Source organism: Heliconius melpomene, chromosome 19 (assembly GCF_056956725.1).
Source record: "Heliconius melpomene rosina isolate 202511_hmr_F chromosome 19, ASM5695672v1, whole genome shotgun sequence".
NCBI classification, from domain to species: domain Eukaryota; kingdom Metazoa; phylum Arthropoda; class Insecta; order Lepidoptera; family Nymphalidae; genus Heliconius; species Heliconius melpomene.
The window spans coordinates 5,904,953-5,923,894 of record NC_140407.1 but is presented as its reverse complement, the minus strand read 5'-3'; the positions used below and the strand labels follow the sequence as shown (position 1 = coordinate 5,923,894).

The window sequence follows — 18,942 nt, the reverse complement described above, 5'->3', positions numbered from 1 at the left end:
CTTAGTTTATGCCTAATTATAATTCCATACGTAACTATTATATATCAACTTGTTTTTATGAAACGAATGTGTACAATGGACATTATATTTGAATAGTTAGGTAAAATGATGTTTTAAATTAAATTCAAATGAGATTGGCTGTTCTGTTCTATTCCCTCTTTACCTTTTCTTATTAGAATTTTTTTCTTATTAATATAGATATTATGTGAATCTTATTAGAATTTTTCTTAGATTCTCGGTAGCTTAGTATTTTTATGTACTAAATATACATAACAGCCATTATAATCAAAACGCTGGATTCCGTCTCAACATTCAGTATGTGTTGTAAGTTAAGGCGAGAAGTAAGGTAAGAATTGTTAGTATAGTATTTTTCTGCCTACAACGTTATCCGGGGATAAACATGAAGATGAAACAAATTGTAAAAACATACTTGTGTGTGTTTTTGCTATTTTTATTTTAAATTTTTAATCGCCCGTATACTTATTTGTTTCCTATCGCTTTGATATAAAGCAAGCTTCGTGAACAGTATATCATGGGCATACCGCATGTCCCATAATTACACAAGATTTTCTTATGTAAAAGACTCTATAATATTTCAATTTTATACAATAGAGTGCTTAGTACCTGACACTAAGAAGCTTAAGTACATAAATTTTAGTAATTAAAAAATTAAATACATAAATTTATGCAGCTTGAGTGGAAAATTTACGTCATACATATTAATAACTCGTAAACAAAGTATATTTTTCTTTCAAGACGTAAAAAACAAGATTTGCTTATTAAGTAGATAGAGTTACACATTATCTGAATTGTGCAGATGTATACTTACTTAATGGTAATTTACTTTGCTTTAGTTTAGTTCGACATATGTTATATACATATTATATATACGGTATAAACCTACTATATACAGAAGGGTAAGCGGAGAGAGTGTTAATACACTCTTTCATGTCTTATATCGAGGCTTTTCGGTTTGAGCGAAGGAACCCATCAACCCGCTTTGTTTTACTAGACTGATTCAATAATATTTTTATATATTTCTGAAAGTGAAGTTTGAATCCAAGTCCACCATGTTTACAATCAGACAATACTCTACTACGCCACGGTGGCGTTCTTTCATTTAGTTTGTTTTTATTATTTTTATTACAATAACATAATTACAATTGATTGATTTCTCGATGTATGGCGTTCCGAGCGTGCCAGTTGAGCACAATAATTACAATTGCTCAATTATGTGTATTAAGTATCTTTTAGGAATAATTTGATGACGTACAAAGGAATAGCATATCGTTGTAATTTTCAAGATAATGTAGATAGTTACAAATACAAACAATTAAATATTTATTCTAAGTTATACTTAGTTCATAATTCATCGAATTTTATCTGTTATTAATATGCATCCAATGCTCTGTACTATAAATAGACTGTCTAATAGACAGTTAGTTGTCACTGTCAAAATTATTAATTATTAGGTTATGTTATTACTTACCTACTTTATTAAAAAACTCATAATTTCTAACAATATATAACATGGCACTATTCAAAAGTTTTATAATACGCCAATTTTGTAAGTTTTTTATTATCTGTATCAAATTTATACCAATATTTTAAATTGTTGTTCTATAGCTCTACTGCTTCCATTTCAAATATTAATAAAAATTGTAATATAATTATATTTTATATTGCTTTTAGTTGCAACAACAAACAAAGCGGTTATATCATCAATACGACCCTCTTCCAACACAGCAGCAATCGCTAATGAAGATGAACCAATTGAAATTAACAACCCATATACAAAAGAAAAACCACAATGTATTCTATGCAAATTAAAAATAATACCCGATTACAAAAACTACCGGCTTTTATCACAATTTCAAAGTCCATACACTGGAAGAATCTATGGCAGACATATAACAGGATTGTGTAAAACTAAGCAGTCTCAAGTTGAAGCTGAAATAAGAAAAGCACAAAATTGTGCTTATATGCCATATTATTATAAAAACAAAGAATTCTTGAAGGACCCTAAACTATTTGATCCTGAAAATCCGATAAGATCCCACAGATTTTAATATTTGAGTAGTTTTAGTAGATTTGTGTTAAAAATAAATAAAGTTTTAGTTGAATTAAATATTTTTATTTGAACATATGGTTTTATCATTTTATTTTCATATTTTTAGTAAAACTATAATTATCAGGAGAATATTTTTGATAATCTAAACTTATATTAAAATTAGGACTTACACACTGGACATAACAGATTAGAATAAAAATAAACTTTTTTAAAACTTTTGTCAATTAGTCTACTTGTATGTGCACTTGTTTACACTAATTTCAGAAATGGCTAAATAGTTTTATTTTTGTTAGGGTTAGACAATTCATAGTCTTTTTTTGTTTCACACCTTATATACAGCATATCTGCTTGCACAATCAAAAAACTACCCAAGACACTATTGACTTCCAAATTTGGGACCACTGTATATAGAGTGGTGGAACTCTACAATCTTTTTTTTATGTACATACTGAATTAAATTAAAACAGCATAAATTGTGAAAAAAGAAATTTATTATTGAAAATAGAAATGTTATATGAAATTATTTAATTTGTATTTGAAATTTATTGAATTCTTATCATTTATTAATCATTTAAGCTAGATAAAACAATAGTAGCATCATCTGGTGTTACAAAACAATCATTCTCTGAATCATATCCTACTAAGTTCGGTGGTATTTTTAAAATTTGTAATATTTCTGAATACTCCATATTTTGTTTATCAGGAATTTTCTTTTTCATTAACTCCAAGAGTTCCGTTAAAGCATCTTGACATCCTCTCTGCCATTTCTTTATTAAATCTCTTAATTCCAATGTGTCATTAGTTAATGATTTAGCTAGCAATAACTTCTTTTTTGTTTCTATTTTTTCCTTCATTTCATCAATATCCCATTGGGTTATTGACCCTGTTGACCTTGCTTTAGACGGTTTTATTACTTTTTTATAACATTTTCTTATTATTATAGTTTTTTTCTTGTCAAATTGAAAATCATCATCATCATCATCATAGGAGTTAGAACTTTGAGAGGATGGAGTGTTCTCTATTTTTATTGGTGGTTTGGTCATTTTCTTTGTTAATGCCTTTCTTTCTTTTATGTTAGCTTTTAATTCGCTAACTGATGTTGATTTATCTACAAGCTTTTTAACTTTTATTTTATTTTCTTGAAAATCATCTTCTTGAATAGAAATTCTAGTTTTATTATTAATATTATTTTCTACTTTATTTATATTATTGCAATATTTTTGTTTTTTGTTTATATTAGATAGTGGCATATCTTCAGAGTCAGAATCAAAAAGAATTTGTGAAACAGGATTTGTACTGATTAGTTTACTTTTTGAATCATCTTCATTTTTAATTTTATCTTTACTTATAGATTTTAGCAACTTTTTTTGTATAACAACTACACATTCCTTTGTTAAATTATTTGGAGATTTATTTTCATTTTTTGTACTAATAGTCTTTTCTGTATTATATGTACTTGCATTCACTTCATCTTTGGTTAGTTCTTTATTATTATGTTCAACTTGTACTGGTAAATCATTTACTTTATTATTGCTTTTAGAATTGCTTCTACAGAGCATAGTAACTACATTATTCAATCTTTTTGGAGATTTTTTGGTTATTGTAACTGTACTGCAATCATTTTTAATATTATTTGAAGTACTGAATGAATCTTCAGAATTAGGTTTAGGTTCTTCAATACATTCGTTAGTCAAAATTAATGTTTTTGATTTTTTCTTAATTAATATATTTCGAGATGGAGTTCCATTCATATCAGAAGTAATCGGGGTGTAACATGAAAGAAGGCTAGCTGTAATACTTTCGTTTGACAAGGAAATATCAATATCCTTTATATTTTCGTAGTGACTACATTTTTTTTTACGTTTTCTACATTCAGTATCTGGTGTATTGGTTTCTGTTTCACTATTGTGTGTAGATAAGGGCGATATGAACGGCGAACGTCCACTTTTTCTAAAATTTCGAGACAATCCAACTCTTCGTATAGGAGTTAAGTACGATTTGCTGATGCCACCAGGTGTTTTAGGTGAATCGTTTGTGTTTTTAACAGATTTCGTATTATTCATCATTGTTTTTAATCATATTTTAAAAATGCTCTCACGCTTCGCTTGTTTATTTTTATACGCAATTGTCAAAAATATTTACATTCCCGCCAATTCTAAAAAACAGATAAGAATTATGAATATACTTAATTTATTGACACACTACAGTAATATTTTAAAATTTACGTAATAAATTATTTCAATAATATAACTTTATATATTTTATTTATTGCTGTTATTAATTACTTAATGTGCACAATAAAAAAATATATTATTTAAACCAAAGACAAGATGATTTTTGTAATATCTTATATTTTTTACAAGAATTTTGATTTATTTTTTCTTATTATTTTAATATTCCTTAGTCTTTTTATTATATAATTCTTGATAATTTTTCGTGATTAATAAATTTATGATTTTATAAAATGAAATTCCTGAATTGAAAGTTAAAATAAGCTTTACGTCAAAACGAGTTGTTCGTGTGCTGCAGCTGAGCGAGCCAATCATAAAACAATTTTGTAACGAGAAAAAATCGCGCCTTCGATTTCGACACGTTCTGTGAACCAAACTAAAATTAAAATACGACCTAAGTGTAATTATTCTAAGCACATTTTATCTATTAAGTGTAAAAATAAATATTCCTTTGTGACAATATAAATAAAAACATTACATAATGCCACTGTTGAGATTGACTGCTGGTAGTTTTGGGCAGTTGCGTACCTTCGCAACGTCATCTGCGCTTGCTAAACGGGTAAAGACCTTCGCCGTCTACCGCTGGAATCCCGACGAACCAGATAAGAAGCCGCACACCCAAAACTTTGAAGTGGACCTCGATGATTGCGCTCCTATGGTCTTAGATGCTCTACTAAAAATAAAAAACGAAGTCGACCCTACTTTGACTTTCAGACGATCATGCCGCGAGGGTGTCTGCGGTTCTTGCGCTATGAATATTGATGGCACCAACACTCTGGCCTGCATCAGCCATATCGACCAAGATCTGTCCAAGCCATCGAAAATATACCCTCTACCTCATATGTATGTAGTGAAAGACTTAGTTCCAGACTTAACTAACTTCTACCGTCAGTACCAATCTATTGAGCCTTGGTTACAGCGTGATAAGGAAGCTGTTAAAGGTAAGGAGGTACAATTGCTCCAAGATGTGGAAGATAGAGCAAAGCTTGATGGTTTATATGAATGTGTACTATGTGCCTGTTGTTCCACAAGTTGCCCTTCATACTGGTGGAACGGCGACAAGTACTTAGGCCCAGCTGTCCTTATGCAGGCTTATAGGTGGATCATTGATTCCCGTGATGATGCTACGGCCAAGCGTCTGTCAAACCTAAAGGACACATACTCAGTTTATCGTTGTCATACTATTATGAATTGTACCAAAACTTGCCCCAAAGGTCTAAACCCTGGAAGAGCAATTGCTCAAATTAAAACCTTGTTATCTGGTATGGTCAAGAAGCAAACACCTATAATGGACCCAGCCGGCTTAGAGAAAAAAGCGGCAGCAAATTAAATTTACGAAACTAGCTACAATTTATGTTATGTTTTGCTATTTGTTGTTAACTGACAATAATTTGACAAAGTAAATGTTATTGTAATAAAATTTACTTTTGAAATTTAAATTTAAACCGAAAAAACATTCAGTATTTTGTGAGATGAAATATATTGACATTATTTTTTTTGTTCCAAAATTTTTACATTTGACTCAGTACTTAAAGTACTTAGAATTATTATCAAAAATACATATAAATTATATAAAATAGGATGAATTTTTTTAATGACTTGGAAACGGAAATCAACTTAGATAATAAATCTAGTAAAATCATTTAAAGTATTAAACCATCATCATTTATATCATGTAACATACATTCTAAGCACTGAAAAAATATAATAATCAAAAATCAAATGCTACATTTTAATATTAATTTGAATAATAAAATTAGCTTTTTTGATATTAAATAATTTTCTACCATTTTTTCAGTGCCCTTTTTTATAGAATGAAATACAAATTTGATATTGGTACTGTTATTTAACTATATTATAATAAAATCTTGTTTCTGATCAGCAAAAATCATGTAAACCCTTTTCAAGCGTAAATTATTGTCACTATTTATTTTCATTAGTCCTCTAATGTATTAAGATTACATTGTATTATTTTGTTGAATAAAGTTGTAATTTTTCCTGCAGGTGTGTTTTCTTTTCTGGTAAATATTTGTATTTTAACTTATCATAAAAGAAAGAGTGTGCTAAAGCTTTCTTAAAGCTTGAAGTAGTATCCCGCACATAGCAGGGTAGGCAGATGGAACAGAAAATCTAATGTTGGGATACTCCATTCCCTATCAACACTTTCGTTACCCAAATTCCGTCAAATGCTTAAAGCATTTTGCGCTTTACCTCCTCACCTAATGAAATGAAAACATTAAATAAATCGAACCGCCAACCGTCGCGTTTACAATCTCATGCTTGTGCCTGCGACACGATGGCCCCAGTTTTAATAATTATATAAATTATTTAATGATTTTATGGTAGGACCGATCTTCACACGGACCGTAACTCATTTTCAATTCTTCGTTCTGGCAGATCTACATTGGTGTATATAAGTACGTGAATCTGTTTTATAAGCAAGTATCATTAAGTTATGAATCTAGAATATTTTTTTACCATTACGCTTTATCTGGCAGGGTAGGCAGAGAACCGAGTGTCAAGACACTCAGGTCTCCACTTTCTACTCAAATTCCAGACATTCTGTGTGGAGTAGCGAAATTTGTCACTGTGCTTTGCCTTTATTTTGCAAATTTTTGTAAATTTCTCTATTAGGTACAGGAACTAGTACCTATATACCTACAATATTTGATATACCTAATAATAAATTCTTTATTTTTTTAATTAACTGTTTCAAATGAATACGACCATGAAACAAAAACTTTCCGTTTTATTACGTAACTAATTATTGTTATCTACATACGTTTATTAATTACTTAGTAATTATTTACACCACATATCGACGTTTTTTTTAAATAAGGTCAAACATGCACATTCATTTATTTATCTCCTTATAAGACATCTATTATATTGCATCGCAAAGCTAATCTGATTGATTTTAATATAATGTTATGTAGGAAGATATTATTTTAATTATATATAAGTAAATCTTAAATATTTGCGGCGTTGAGTTTCTAAATATATCTTTAGAATTCGGCCAAAAGTGGGAAATAGAAATGTCTTAACACTAAGTTCCCAGGTTCCCTCTGCCTAACATGCTATGCGCTGAACACATGCTATGAGTGACTGCATGAAGCTAAAAAAAATACTAAATATACTTATATAAAAATATACTAAATTTGTAGTCATAAATTCCAAAACGATTCCCACTTGATGAGTTTTGTCAATGACATCATATTGTTTATGAAAAGATTTTTAATTAATTTGTTAATATTTATTTATTAGTAGAACAATTAAGCTATGACATTAAAATATATTACTAACATTGGATTCAAATAAAAACACATTTTATATAAGACACTTCTTCTTTCTAAGACACTTCGACATTTCTTCGCTTCGATAAGAAGGCAAAGCGTACCGTTGAGTTAGTAGTTCGTAGTAAATTTGGGCAGTGCGTGAGAATAGAGTGTTTTAACACTATGTTCCCTCTGATTACCCTGCCATATGAAAAATAATTATGGTTTTATATTTATTGTATAAATTAGACTAAATTATATAAACTGTCTTGGAACATTGCAAAACTAGAAATCGTTAGCACATTATGTAGAACCAGTTCACTGTCTACTAAACTAATGCTAATTTTCTTTCCAGTTCTAAATATATTGCATAATATTATTTAATATCAATCATCCGCAATTCGTAAATATCTGGCTGTATTTGTTTTGGGTTTTGAATTCGATTCGCATTTGGGACAATGTCATTCAATTAAATTTCAGACTTACGTAATTTTACAAAGGACTTCAGAGGTACCTACAATATAAAAATAAAAAAATATATTATTTAACCTTGAAGATCGCCTATTTATATAAATTGAAAACAAGAAGTACTCTTGTTCCATTGAGATATCTACATAAAGCAAATTAGTATCGCATTTGAACCAATGACGACATAAGTAGTAGCACGGCTGACAGCTAGTGTCTATCGTTATTATTTTATTTATAGGTTCTAATCGACGACCATTTAAAAATGTTTTTAATGGAAACAAAAGTTTGAGACAAAAGTGCGAGAATGCACATCGAGAAAACGTCTCTACATAAAGCCAAAGAGTCAAGCCTTTCACAAGTCATTAGGTCCCCATTGATACGAAGGGATCTACGTTATATGCGAACAAATGGTTTACGCTGATACTGGCGTGCACCAGCTCAGAGATGAGAATGTATCAGTAATTCATATGACCGAAGGCCGAGGCCGAACCTGGGGAATACAGGGCCAATCGGCGTTTCGGTGTGAAGTACCGTGTCGCTCTGCCGAAAGCAGTTTCTTCGAGGCCAGTATTAAGGTCCAATATGCTGGACCTGCGACCTGGGATTTGCTCTTTTAAGAAGCCTGCTCATCATATCGAAATCGAGTTAAAACTTTATGTACGAAATTAAAAACTTCACATCAATGATTTGAACGCGAAGCTCAAAATACCTACCTAGTGTAAACATAAAAAAAATCGAATTTTTGAAGCTCAACATATTTTTTCATGAACATATAATTTCAGTTCAGTTCAAGTTCAAAAAAGATCTGTTTGACCCTTTTTGACTGAAGTATTTTTTATTTATTTATTAATTCCTACGACTTTCAATATATTGTATAAAAACTAAAAAATGTGATATTGCATTAACTTTTTTTAAAGTATAAGGTTGAAATAAAAAAATATAAATATAACATTATCTTATATATTTACTTTTCTCATACATATCTCTTATTTTGAACGTCTTAATACTAAACAAATACGTACAGGAAATTCTTTTAGCATCATATTTTATTTATAAATAGTGTCCCACGCGCGGCTCCACCCGCTTATTATTATGTTATCGCTAAATTATACAAAATGTTTACATAAAATGTAGCCTATGTGTTATTCTGATCGATAAGTTATATTACTGTAGTTTCATATAACTGCGTTTAGAAGTTTTCACATGAAAATTAAATAACCATCCATGCTCAAAAGCTTTCACATGTATAATATTAGTAGGATTTAAGAACAAAATCATATATATACTAGCGGCCCCCCCGCGGCTTCGCCCGCTTGAGCTACGTGATTATTCATATAATAAACAGTATTGATGTCAATGAATCATTTAATTTACTCGTTCAGAAACAGTCTTAAATGTTAAATTATTAATTTGGGTAATAATTTATAATATTGTTTGTAAAATAACTGTAATGATTGCATATTACAAAAATCAAATCGAATAATCCAATATAGAAATCGAATCCAAAATAATTAATAGAATAAATTAATCGAATATCGAATCCAAAATTATTAATCGAATATCGAATCTAAAATGTTTAATTGAGAACCCTCTCCTTGTTTAGAGAGTCGGTTAAAATACCGATTTATTATACGTAAAGATATGGATTGCTTTCATTCAAATGACTAACTTTTTTTTAATGAACCGATGTTGATGAAACAAACTTCAGATGTTAAGCTGGGTGAAAGTTTTACGTAAATCGGTTCAGTACTTTCAGAGATAAGCGTGACCATAAATACAGACAGACAGAGACAATAAATTCAAAAAAATATTTTTGCTTTCTATTATTCTTTTTAAGTGCCCCTCTATCCACATCAGTCAAAATTACTTTTTACTGTTTTATTATATAGCATACATTAAATGTACATAAATTAGCCTAATTATAGATTTTATAGTAAGATTTTATTTAATTATTTACTAAGTAATTTTCTCAACTAAATTTCCCACTTCATTTAATAGTAACTTATTACTTTCTATTTGAATCTTTCGTTCATCGTACTTAATATAATAATTTTATATATTAAATATAATAATATTTAAATAAAGAAAGTAATAAATACTAACACAATCCCTCGACAGTGGCGTAGCAAGCTTAACTCGCGCCTGGAGCAAAGTGCTTTTACAGCGCCCCCCAGGCTAACACAATATAATTCCATATGTATGTTTAAATAGTTTGGCGCCCCTTTATGAGCGGCGCCCGGTGCATGATGACCCCCGCCTTGCCCCTCTCACTACGCCACTGTCCATAAAATCACAAAATTGTACATATAAATATTATAAACACAAACAATTTATTTTATACACGAAACATTATTTAAATAATGTGTTTTTTTAATTTTCATTAAAATGAGTTAAAGGTAAAAGAAATACATTATGTTGTATGTTTTGTATGAATTTCATTTATTTAATTATATACTAAATAACAAATTATATAAATATTTGAAAATACTCAAGTAAAAGGATGTCTTTTATACCAAAACATGAAGTTTCAATTTGTATAATATACAATACTAGCGACCCTCTTGCGGCTTCGCCCGCTTTAACTACTGGATTATTCAAATAATGTATGTTTGCAAAGCATTTAAGATAATGTGAAAATTAATTAAACCCTAATGCAACCCGCATTTTCGTAGTTTCAATAAGGATTTTCCAATTGTTTTACACAGCAAGGATTTTTTAGTAGGTACGGTAATTTTAAATCTGTGCTACTATCTACTGTCTGTCTACTATCTGTGCTCTTTTCAAGTACTTATTAAAATATATTTAAACGACTATTTTTAGATATTTAAATGACTAAGTATTTCTAAACGGAAGAAATTATAAACAAAAACCTACCTACTAATAACTACTACAAAAAATATGAAACCAAATATATCGCGCTGAAATAATACATTCAACTGAAATTATCCAATACGTGTAAACGCATCTAAATATTCGTTGCTATAAAGGCAGGCGGGTTTTTTTTTCGAGCTTGTGGTTAATGCTGTTAAAACAGCGACACCGTTTGGGTAGGCACTGCGTGGCTGCCTGTGAGGAAAATTAATTAGAATGCATCGGCCGGGAATCGAACCCGAGCCGCCCGCGTGGCAGGCGAGCATTCTACCACTGAACCACCGATGCGTGTAAGGCAGGCGGGCGCGGCGAACGCATGGCGAGTGGCGAGCCGTTTTGCAGCAAGGATTTTTTGATATTGTAACAACTTCTAAAGTACTTATTAAAATGAAAAACAGTAAAAGACAGTTTTGATCTACATTAAATGGCCAACGTAACTAATATACTTATTTATATGCTGAGAGTAAGGGATAAGTGAAACTTGAGTAACATACAGCTGATGTGTGAACGGCGTGATGTGATAACAATTAAATGCGTTTTTCTCTAAAACTATTCGCAATTTCGAAATAGTGTAAAAAGCAAGTTTTATCTTCGTTTAACGTAGAAAATTAATAAAGTATTTTAAGGGATAAGGATTAACACCATTATGGAAAAATATCCCTCACAATAAAAAATATATTGAAATTGCTATTTTTAGACAGAAATATGATCACTACACGTTATTCTTAAAATATACGAATATGCCATCGCGGACTTTTTTGTAGGTCTTATTAAGAGGAACAATACTCCAGTACATTTTTTTCATGTAGTACTCACCATTAAAGCAGCGCATGCGCGAAAGTGTCTCAACGGGTAGGACTTTATTCATATTTATCGTATTTACATTAATTTACATAAGAATGTACAAATAATAAACTATATATAAACCTTCTATGAAAAATACTCGACCTAATGGTGAAAATCGCAACAAAATCCGTTGGGTGGTTTAGAAGAAGAAGAGTTAGAAACAACAGACAGACACAAAAAGCGACTTTGTTTTATAAGATATAGGATATGCTATAAGAACATTGATATTAAACTCTTTTTTTTTTGAAGCTCCACGGTGTTTCCAGCATTTAGCAGGGTAGACAGAGAAACCTAGTGCTAAGACACTTGACGCTTCACTTCCCGCGCGATTTTGATGACATTGGGTGTTTTAATTTCTATATAATCACGTCTACCACCAACCCCAATACCGGCGCGTCTACAGTTTGTGTTTTTTTCTGGTTTCCATTAAATGATTTAAAAATTCACAAAAAATAAACAACAGTATAATATTAACTCCTGTATATTTTTATCTTATTTAAAAATATGGGATTCCTTTGAGGGAAAAAAATCTTTTGCTGAAAAAGTGTTCTTTTTTTGTATATTTGCAATCAAAATGGTTATTGATTGATTTGTTAAGAAAAATAAAGACATTATATTAATTGACAATTTAATAGCTAATATAATATATATTAAATTCATTTTGCCATATTATAATTACAAAAGAAGCATAAGAAATATAATAAAAAATTATATATTTACATAATATATAATTGCATTACTTACTTAGTTACAGGCCACGTGGCGCAGCGGCACAGTGTTTGACTGTAAACGCTCGATTCTGACTCAAGGAAATATTTTTTTTTTATTTCCTTGCTCTGATCACAAGGTAAAGCGCAGCGTTTAGTTCCGGCACTCATAACGCAATGTTTCAAAAACCGGTGCTTGGGGAACTAGGTATCTCAATACTAGCTTCCCTCTGCCTATCCTGCATTATGAGGGATGTAGCGCGAAGTTAAAAAGAAAAAAAAGAAACATAAAAATACTTAAGTTATGGGATTCCTTCGCGATAAAAAGTGTAATTTAGGCTTGTACAAATCGGATGTGTCATATCGTTGCACTTTAGTCCGTTTGAATTTGCCGTTGGGCGTCTGTGACGGACTTTGTTCGTAGTTTTCTACCGATTTATCACTAGATGGGCTATTTGGGAGGGCTGAAACAGAGAATAGATAGAATAGAAGATTTACAGCTTTACAGATATAAATCTTCCTTATTACTTGTCATTGGAGAGGCCTATGCCCAGCAGTGGACGAGGACAGGCTCATGATGATGATGATTGCTTGTCATAAATATATTAATAATTCCATAGTTAAGCAAAGTACTTCACATAATGGGATAAACGCGATGCTTAGGGGGTCAATTCCTACTTAGGGGAATAAATTATTACCATATACCTGTTCTGGCAAGACAAGGTTCGTCAAGATCAAATTCAAATGGGACTCAGAGAACAGAGTATCTTAACACTAGGTTCCTTCTGCCTATTCAGCTATATGCGTAATAAAGCGAAAAGCTCAAAAAAACTTACGTGCTCGTTTTGGTCGCGGAAGGCCAACGCGTTTTGCTTTCCCTAAGTATTTTGATCTAGTGTTATTTACTTTATTACCAGGAATCTCTTCATGTTCTGAAACATACATGATATATTATTTTTAATATCTTTAAAAGTATTTAATAAATTGATATCACTTATATAGTAATTGTTAATAAGCTCAATTATGTTAAAATGGTTAGATAAATAAAGGCCATACGCGACATGTTGTGAGGGTTCAATTTAGTTTCCAGTCGACGTTTGTGCCGCTGCGCTACGACAGCTTCATTAATGAATATATTTATAAATTTAAACTTATAACAAAGAAAAAGCAATAAATATTACCTAAAGTAGTAGAAGTTATTTGATCCGTACTAATTTTTCTAATTTTATTCGGTGTTAATACATGCCTATTATTATTTATCATTTCATCTGTCATTTTCCTTTTTAAATTATAATCGATATCATTATCGATTTTCGACTCTGTAAAATAATCGATCGTGGGCATTTTACTCGGTGATGCGTTCACATTGCCCAATATTATTTCCATTATTTCTTGTCTCGATGTTTTATTCACCATTTCCTCTAATTTCGCATCATAATCGCTTAATTCGAAGGAACATTCCGATTTATCTGGACTGAAAAAACTTGATTTTAGATTTTCATCACAATCGTTGTCTATAGGCAGAGATATTTCGTTTGACAGATTGACGTTCCTAATGACACTTTTAGTGTTAGGCAGTTTTATGTAACCGTTTTTGTGGTACGTCACTATTTCGTAATCACCGAATTTCTTTGATTCGTCGCGTATTATATTCTCTTCGTAGGAATCGCAATTGAATAAGTGTAATTTGTTAGAAGTTTTTGTATATTCCTTAAAAAAGGTAGCAAATTTAGCTCTTTCTATTTCCGCGTCATACTTTTCGTGTTCACCAAAATAGTGTAATTTAATTTCATCATTTATATGTGTTTCTTCTTTATTTTTTAACTCATTACTTTCATTTGGAATTGTTTTGTTATTTTCTTTTAATTCCTCATTATCCGATAGATCTTCAGCAATGATTGTAATTTCAAATTCTCTTTTAATTTTCATACGTTCATCGGAATCTGAATTCCCAATGGCTTCTTCATTTTTAATATTTATATCCATATCTTTAGTTTCAATATCTAATATTTTTTTCTGTACATTATCATTCTTATCATGAATATCTTCATTATTTTCTTTGCATATTTCTTCAGATTTCTCCTCCATTTGTCGATGCTTTCTCTCAACTTCTATAGTTGCATCGTTCAAAACATTTAATAATTGTTTATTCGTGTAATGTGGTTCTTGTGGATATTCTGCTTTTGCGGTATCTTCAATATCTTGATTTTGTACAGAGTTTGTAACACACGCAAATTCTAATTCAGGCCCAGGTATGCTAGAGTAAACTTGACTTAAACTCGGTCTAACATTAGCTTGAAATTCTAATAATAACACTGCTTCTTGATTCATCCTTTTTTGTTCCTCGTCTAGAAATTTACGCATTTTCATCAATCTTTTAGCTTCTTCTAAATTTGCCGCGAATTTTGGTTTCTTTATCGTAATGTCTGGTACGAAAGGCAATCTGGGCGGAGAAACCAGTGGCTGTTCTAAATGACTTTCGATTCTTATCGCATTGTTTTGTATTTCAGTATCTTGTTCGTGTATTATATTTTCTTTATCGCTAGGACTGGTGGAATCTCCGCTAGTCGATGTGCTCTCTGATTTAGAACTGCTTTTACTTTCTTTCTTACTTTCAGACGACTTTGAACCTGATTGTTGGTTTGAACCTTTAGAGGATGAACTTCCATCGTTAGAATCTCTATCCGTAGAACGTCTATTTGGATTGTTTCTACCAGACACACTATAATGATCATCTGTTTCTTTTTTACTTTTCTTATTTTTATTTTTGTCATCGTGTCTGTTTTTGCTATTTTTATCACTTTTGCTGCTACTACTGCTGCTACCCTTTCTATCTTTATCTGACCTATGTGAAGTAGATTTTGAATCTTTTGGTTTATCCATACTTTTATCAGACTTATCTTTATCTTTACTAGAGGAAGATGAAGATTTCTTATCATCTGAATGTTTGCTACTAGAATGTCTATGGCTTGAACTTGAGCTTTTATGTGATTTAGAATCTCTGTGGCTTGATTTATGAGAACTTCTGTGACGCGAGGAGTCCCTACTGCTATCTTTACTGTCTTTCTTATCTCTATCACTTCTATCCCTAGATCTTTCCTTATCACTGGATTTAGAATTTCTATCATCCTTTAAAGATTTACTTTTATCATATTTGGTGTCTCTTGAACTCGACTGCTTAGAATCTGATCGTTTGTCTTTACTGCTTGTGTGTTTGTTAGAATCTCTTGACCGATGTGAACTTTTATGACTATTTTTCTTTTCGTCTTGCTTTCGTTCCTTTTTGGAATCTTCTGAATTATTTTCAGTTTCCGTCACTTCTAAATTAGCTTTGCTGTTTGCGTCACTTTCGTAATCTATTTGCAAGTTGTTGCTGTTAGAACTGTCTTCGTAGAGAGGAGTATTAAATTTATTTATATTAACTTGATTGTTGAATTGGTAAGCTAGCTTATCTTCCGTTTCTTTTTTTTCTTCTGTAACTTTTTCTGGTTCAGTATTACTTTTTGGTGATTTAGCATCAATTGCAAATTTGAATGAACTTAACTCTTTTTTTTCATCTTCCTTAAACTCTATATCATCTTCGAAGCCCTGTTGGGCGTCACATGAATTTTCATTATTAAAATTTCTTATGGGAGTTAGTGGTGACATGTTCCTTCTAAGTGAAGAATCTGAACTTGAATCATCATCATCACTGTTTATAGGTTTAAAGAATTTCTCTTTTTCTTCTTTATTAATATCTTCTGGTAATGGTATATTTGTAGATATTATTGGATCTTTTGGCAATTGAATAGTTGCCAATTCGACTTTCGGAGGACTGTTATCTGGAGATGGTATATTTTCTGGTTTTATTTCTTCGGCGGGTAACGGAATATTACTTTTGTCATTAGAATTTGAATTATTATTTACAACTTCAATTACTTCATTGATCCCTTCCTTGTTATCTTTTGAGGTATCTTCATTATTTTCAATTTTAGTAGTTTCGTCTTCCTCCATTTTAGTTTCTTCTGGTGTATTATCGATATCCATATCATCATTTTTGTCATCGTTACTTTTAACTGAACCAGGGCTTACTGCTTCCAGATCGGTTGGTAAGAGATCATCGACTTTGCCATTTGAATTTTCTGCTGTGAATGTCTTTTTTCTTGCAATCCCTAAGTAATTGTAAACTAAATCTTCGACTTTTGGTATGAAAACTGATGCCACTTTTGGATTTACCACTTGATCTACTATTCTTTCTACACCTTGTTCTAGGTAGTTGCCACTGTAAAAAATAGTTCTCTTTTAGATATTGTATAAATATGGGATAACTTAATTTTCTATATTATTGAATATTTTTTGTAAATTATTTGTATGATTATTTGTTATTTAAAATCAAAACTGTTGTACTATTTGTTGTAAGTATATATCGTAGAGTAACACGGATCGGAAGGATGTGTAATATTTACCTAGGTGTATTTACAAAGTGTGCATACACTTAAACAAAATAATACGCTGTCCCTACAAAACTCATATAGAAAGTAAAGTACACTAATATTTTAACGCATACATAGGTATCTCCCATGTCATAAAAGTATAACAACAAACTGAAAATTGTTTTGGTGGACTAATAATTTGACAGATGCATTCCCATCTGTTACCCATGCGTGTTGAGTTTCGTAACTCAACGCCGTGCTTTGCCGTTTTACCTAGAGTGAGGAAAAGAGAATATTAATAAATAATAATTTAACCCCTGTGTGGGAATTGAACCCACAATCCACACATTGACAATCACAGTACAGTTTTGTTATAGATGAAGATTATACATTTTTGAAAACCTTTTAATCTTCTTTAAAATTTTCATTTACAATGTGTAAATGTGACTTACTCTAAAATATGCTTCCTGAGCTTTTCTCTTAATTGATTTTTGTTTAAATCTGGTTGCCAAGTCTGCCTTGAGAGGAATGTTGAAACAGAATTTTCAACTCTTTGTCGTAGATTCTGATATGCTGGTCTTGTATCAACATCTGCTATGCATTCTTTACGAAACTAAAGAATAAAAAATATTGATGTATTATGTTATAAGACAGACATAAATTTCATATGACTTTATTGTTGTACATTTTTATGTTTGAATATGATTGCCTTAAGAACTATGAATCCGATCTCAATTTGATTTAAAAAGACATCTAGAGGATTTAATTATGGGCTAAAATTCTTGATTATCAAACAATATCATTGTTATTTGCAAAAAAGGCACACATCCTCGCAAAGTTGTGGAGACTATAAATATATTGTTATACCTAATTTTTAAATAAAATATCTTATATAACTCTTCAGTAATGTAAAATTTTAATGTTATCAAGAACAAGAATACTTTTATTTTGAACTTTTATATTGACCATACCATGCATAACTCTAATTGTATGTTATAAAATGGAAAAAAGCATTTGAATTGTAAGCATAAAATGTGAACCCTTGGAATAATATTCATAACAAAAAAAATTGAGTACATTTATGTGTAATTAAATAAAATATTTTACAAAAGCATAAGTTGTAATTATCTTGTCCAGCTTTAAACTAAATGTGGCATCGAGTTCCTTCACTTAACCTGCAATGTCTCAAATATTGGGTAGTGCATGAGGAATGGAGTGTCTTAATCAAATATAAAATGTAATTATAAATGTAAGGCAAATATTTTATTTCATATTTGTAATTTTTATTACTTTGTATTTTTTTATTTTCTGTTAACAACAACTAATATTAAAATCCAAAATAAGCCCATAATAGATTTATGTTATGATTATTGATGTTGTGCTTTGCTTTTACATAAAGAGAAAATATATAATAATAAATAGTATTAGAAAGATGTCAATTTTCAAATAAATTAAAGTGTATTAATTTTTTTAAATTATAAGCTAATTCATTATTTAAAAAAGTATAAGTGATAGTCATTTCTTAAAGTCCTATCTTAAACCTTAAATTCAATATCATAATTACATGTCAAGACAAAAATGGTGGAGAATGTAAATTTTATGTAAAGTAAATCGTATCTCATTATATCAAACACAAGCTAGGATAATATTTCTTACAAAATAATATAATTTACACAAATATTTCTTACCTGATCGAAAATTCCTTTAGATTTCAATTCATAAACTAATTGATCAACTAAGCGAGGATCACCCGGCATATATTGTAAGTGAGTCATTTTAAATATTTATAAATAAGAAATTAAATAATTACCTATAACTAATCAAATTTTAGAGTTATTATATATCTAATTAAAAGTTGCAATTATTTAAACAAAATGCTTAAATCAAAATACTCTTGACAATTATTTGTCAATGACAACCAAATCAATGTTCTTTTTTCTCCAATATTCCAAATATTGGTAGCATTGACGTTTTGTTATACAGCCAAATTATTTTGACAACTAAACGTTCTGATTAATTGGGGTAAATAGACACTTTTATATTCATATCGCAATGCATAAT

At 30.3% G+C, this 18,942-nt stretch overlaps 4 protein-coding genes across 4 annotated transcripts; 2 read left to right on the top strand and 2 right to left on the bottom strand.

The window, feature by feature from the left end:
* Positions 1-1,428: 1,428 nt before the first annotated feature.
* Positions 1,429-2,142, top strand: mRpS18C (mitochondrial ribosomal protein S18C). The gene is made up of 2 exons (XM_085203191.1): positions 1,429-1,567; positions 1,693-2,142. Exons 1-2 carry the CDS (start codon positions 1,531-1,533, stop codon positions 2,067-2,069), a joined length of 414 nt encoding a protein of 137 aa, XP_085059317.1. The 5' UTR covers positions 1,429-1,530; the 3' UTR covers positions 2,070-2,142.
* Positions 2,143-2,544: 402 nt separating this feature from the next.
* Positions 2,545-4,237, bottom strand: LOC146528493 (uncharacterized). Its single transcript, XM_085203190.1, has one exon. It carries the CDS (start codon positions 4,135-4,137, stop codon positions 2,635-2,637), a length of 1,503 nt encoding a protein of 500 aa, XP_085059316.1. The 5' UTR covers positions 4,138-4,237; the 3' UTR covers positions 2,545-2,634.
* Positions 4,238-4,572: 335 nt separating this feature from the next.
* On the top strand, positions 4,573-6,303 carry LOC146528492 (uncharacterized). Its single transcript, XM_085203235.1, has one exon. The coding sequence runs from the start codon at positions 4,784-4,786 to the stop codon at positions 5,630-5,632; it is 849 nt and encodes a 282-aa protein (XP_085059361.1). The 5' UTR covers positions 4,573-4,783; the 3' UTR covers positions 5,633-6,303.
* A 5,812-nt stretch (positions 6,304-12,115) lies between these two features.
* Positions 12,116-18,797, bottom strand: LOC146528491 (uncharacterized). Its single transcript, XM_085203044.1, has 5 exons — positions 18,570-18,797; positions 17,334-17,494; positions 13,651-16,730; positions 13,306-13,401; positions 12,116-12,933 (listed from the first exon to the last, which is right to left on the bottom strand). The coding sequence occupies exons 1-5, from the start codon at positions 18,654-18,656 to the stop codon at positions 12,767-12,769; spliced, it is 3,591 nt and encodes a 1,196-aa protein (XP_085059170.1). The 5' UTR covers positions 18,657-18,797; the 3' UTR covers positions 12,116-12,766.
* Between the last annotated feature and the right edge of the window lie 145 nt (positions 18,798-18,942).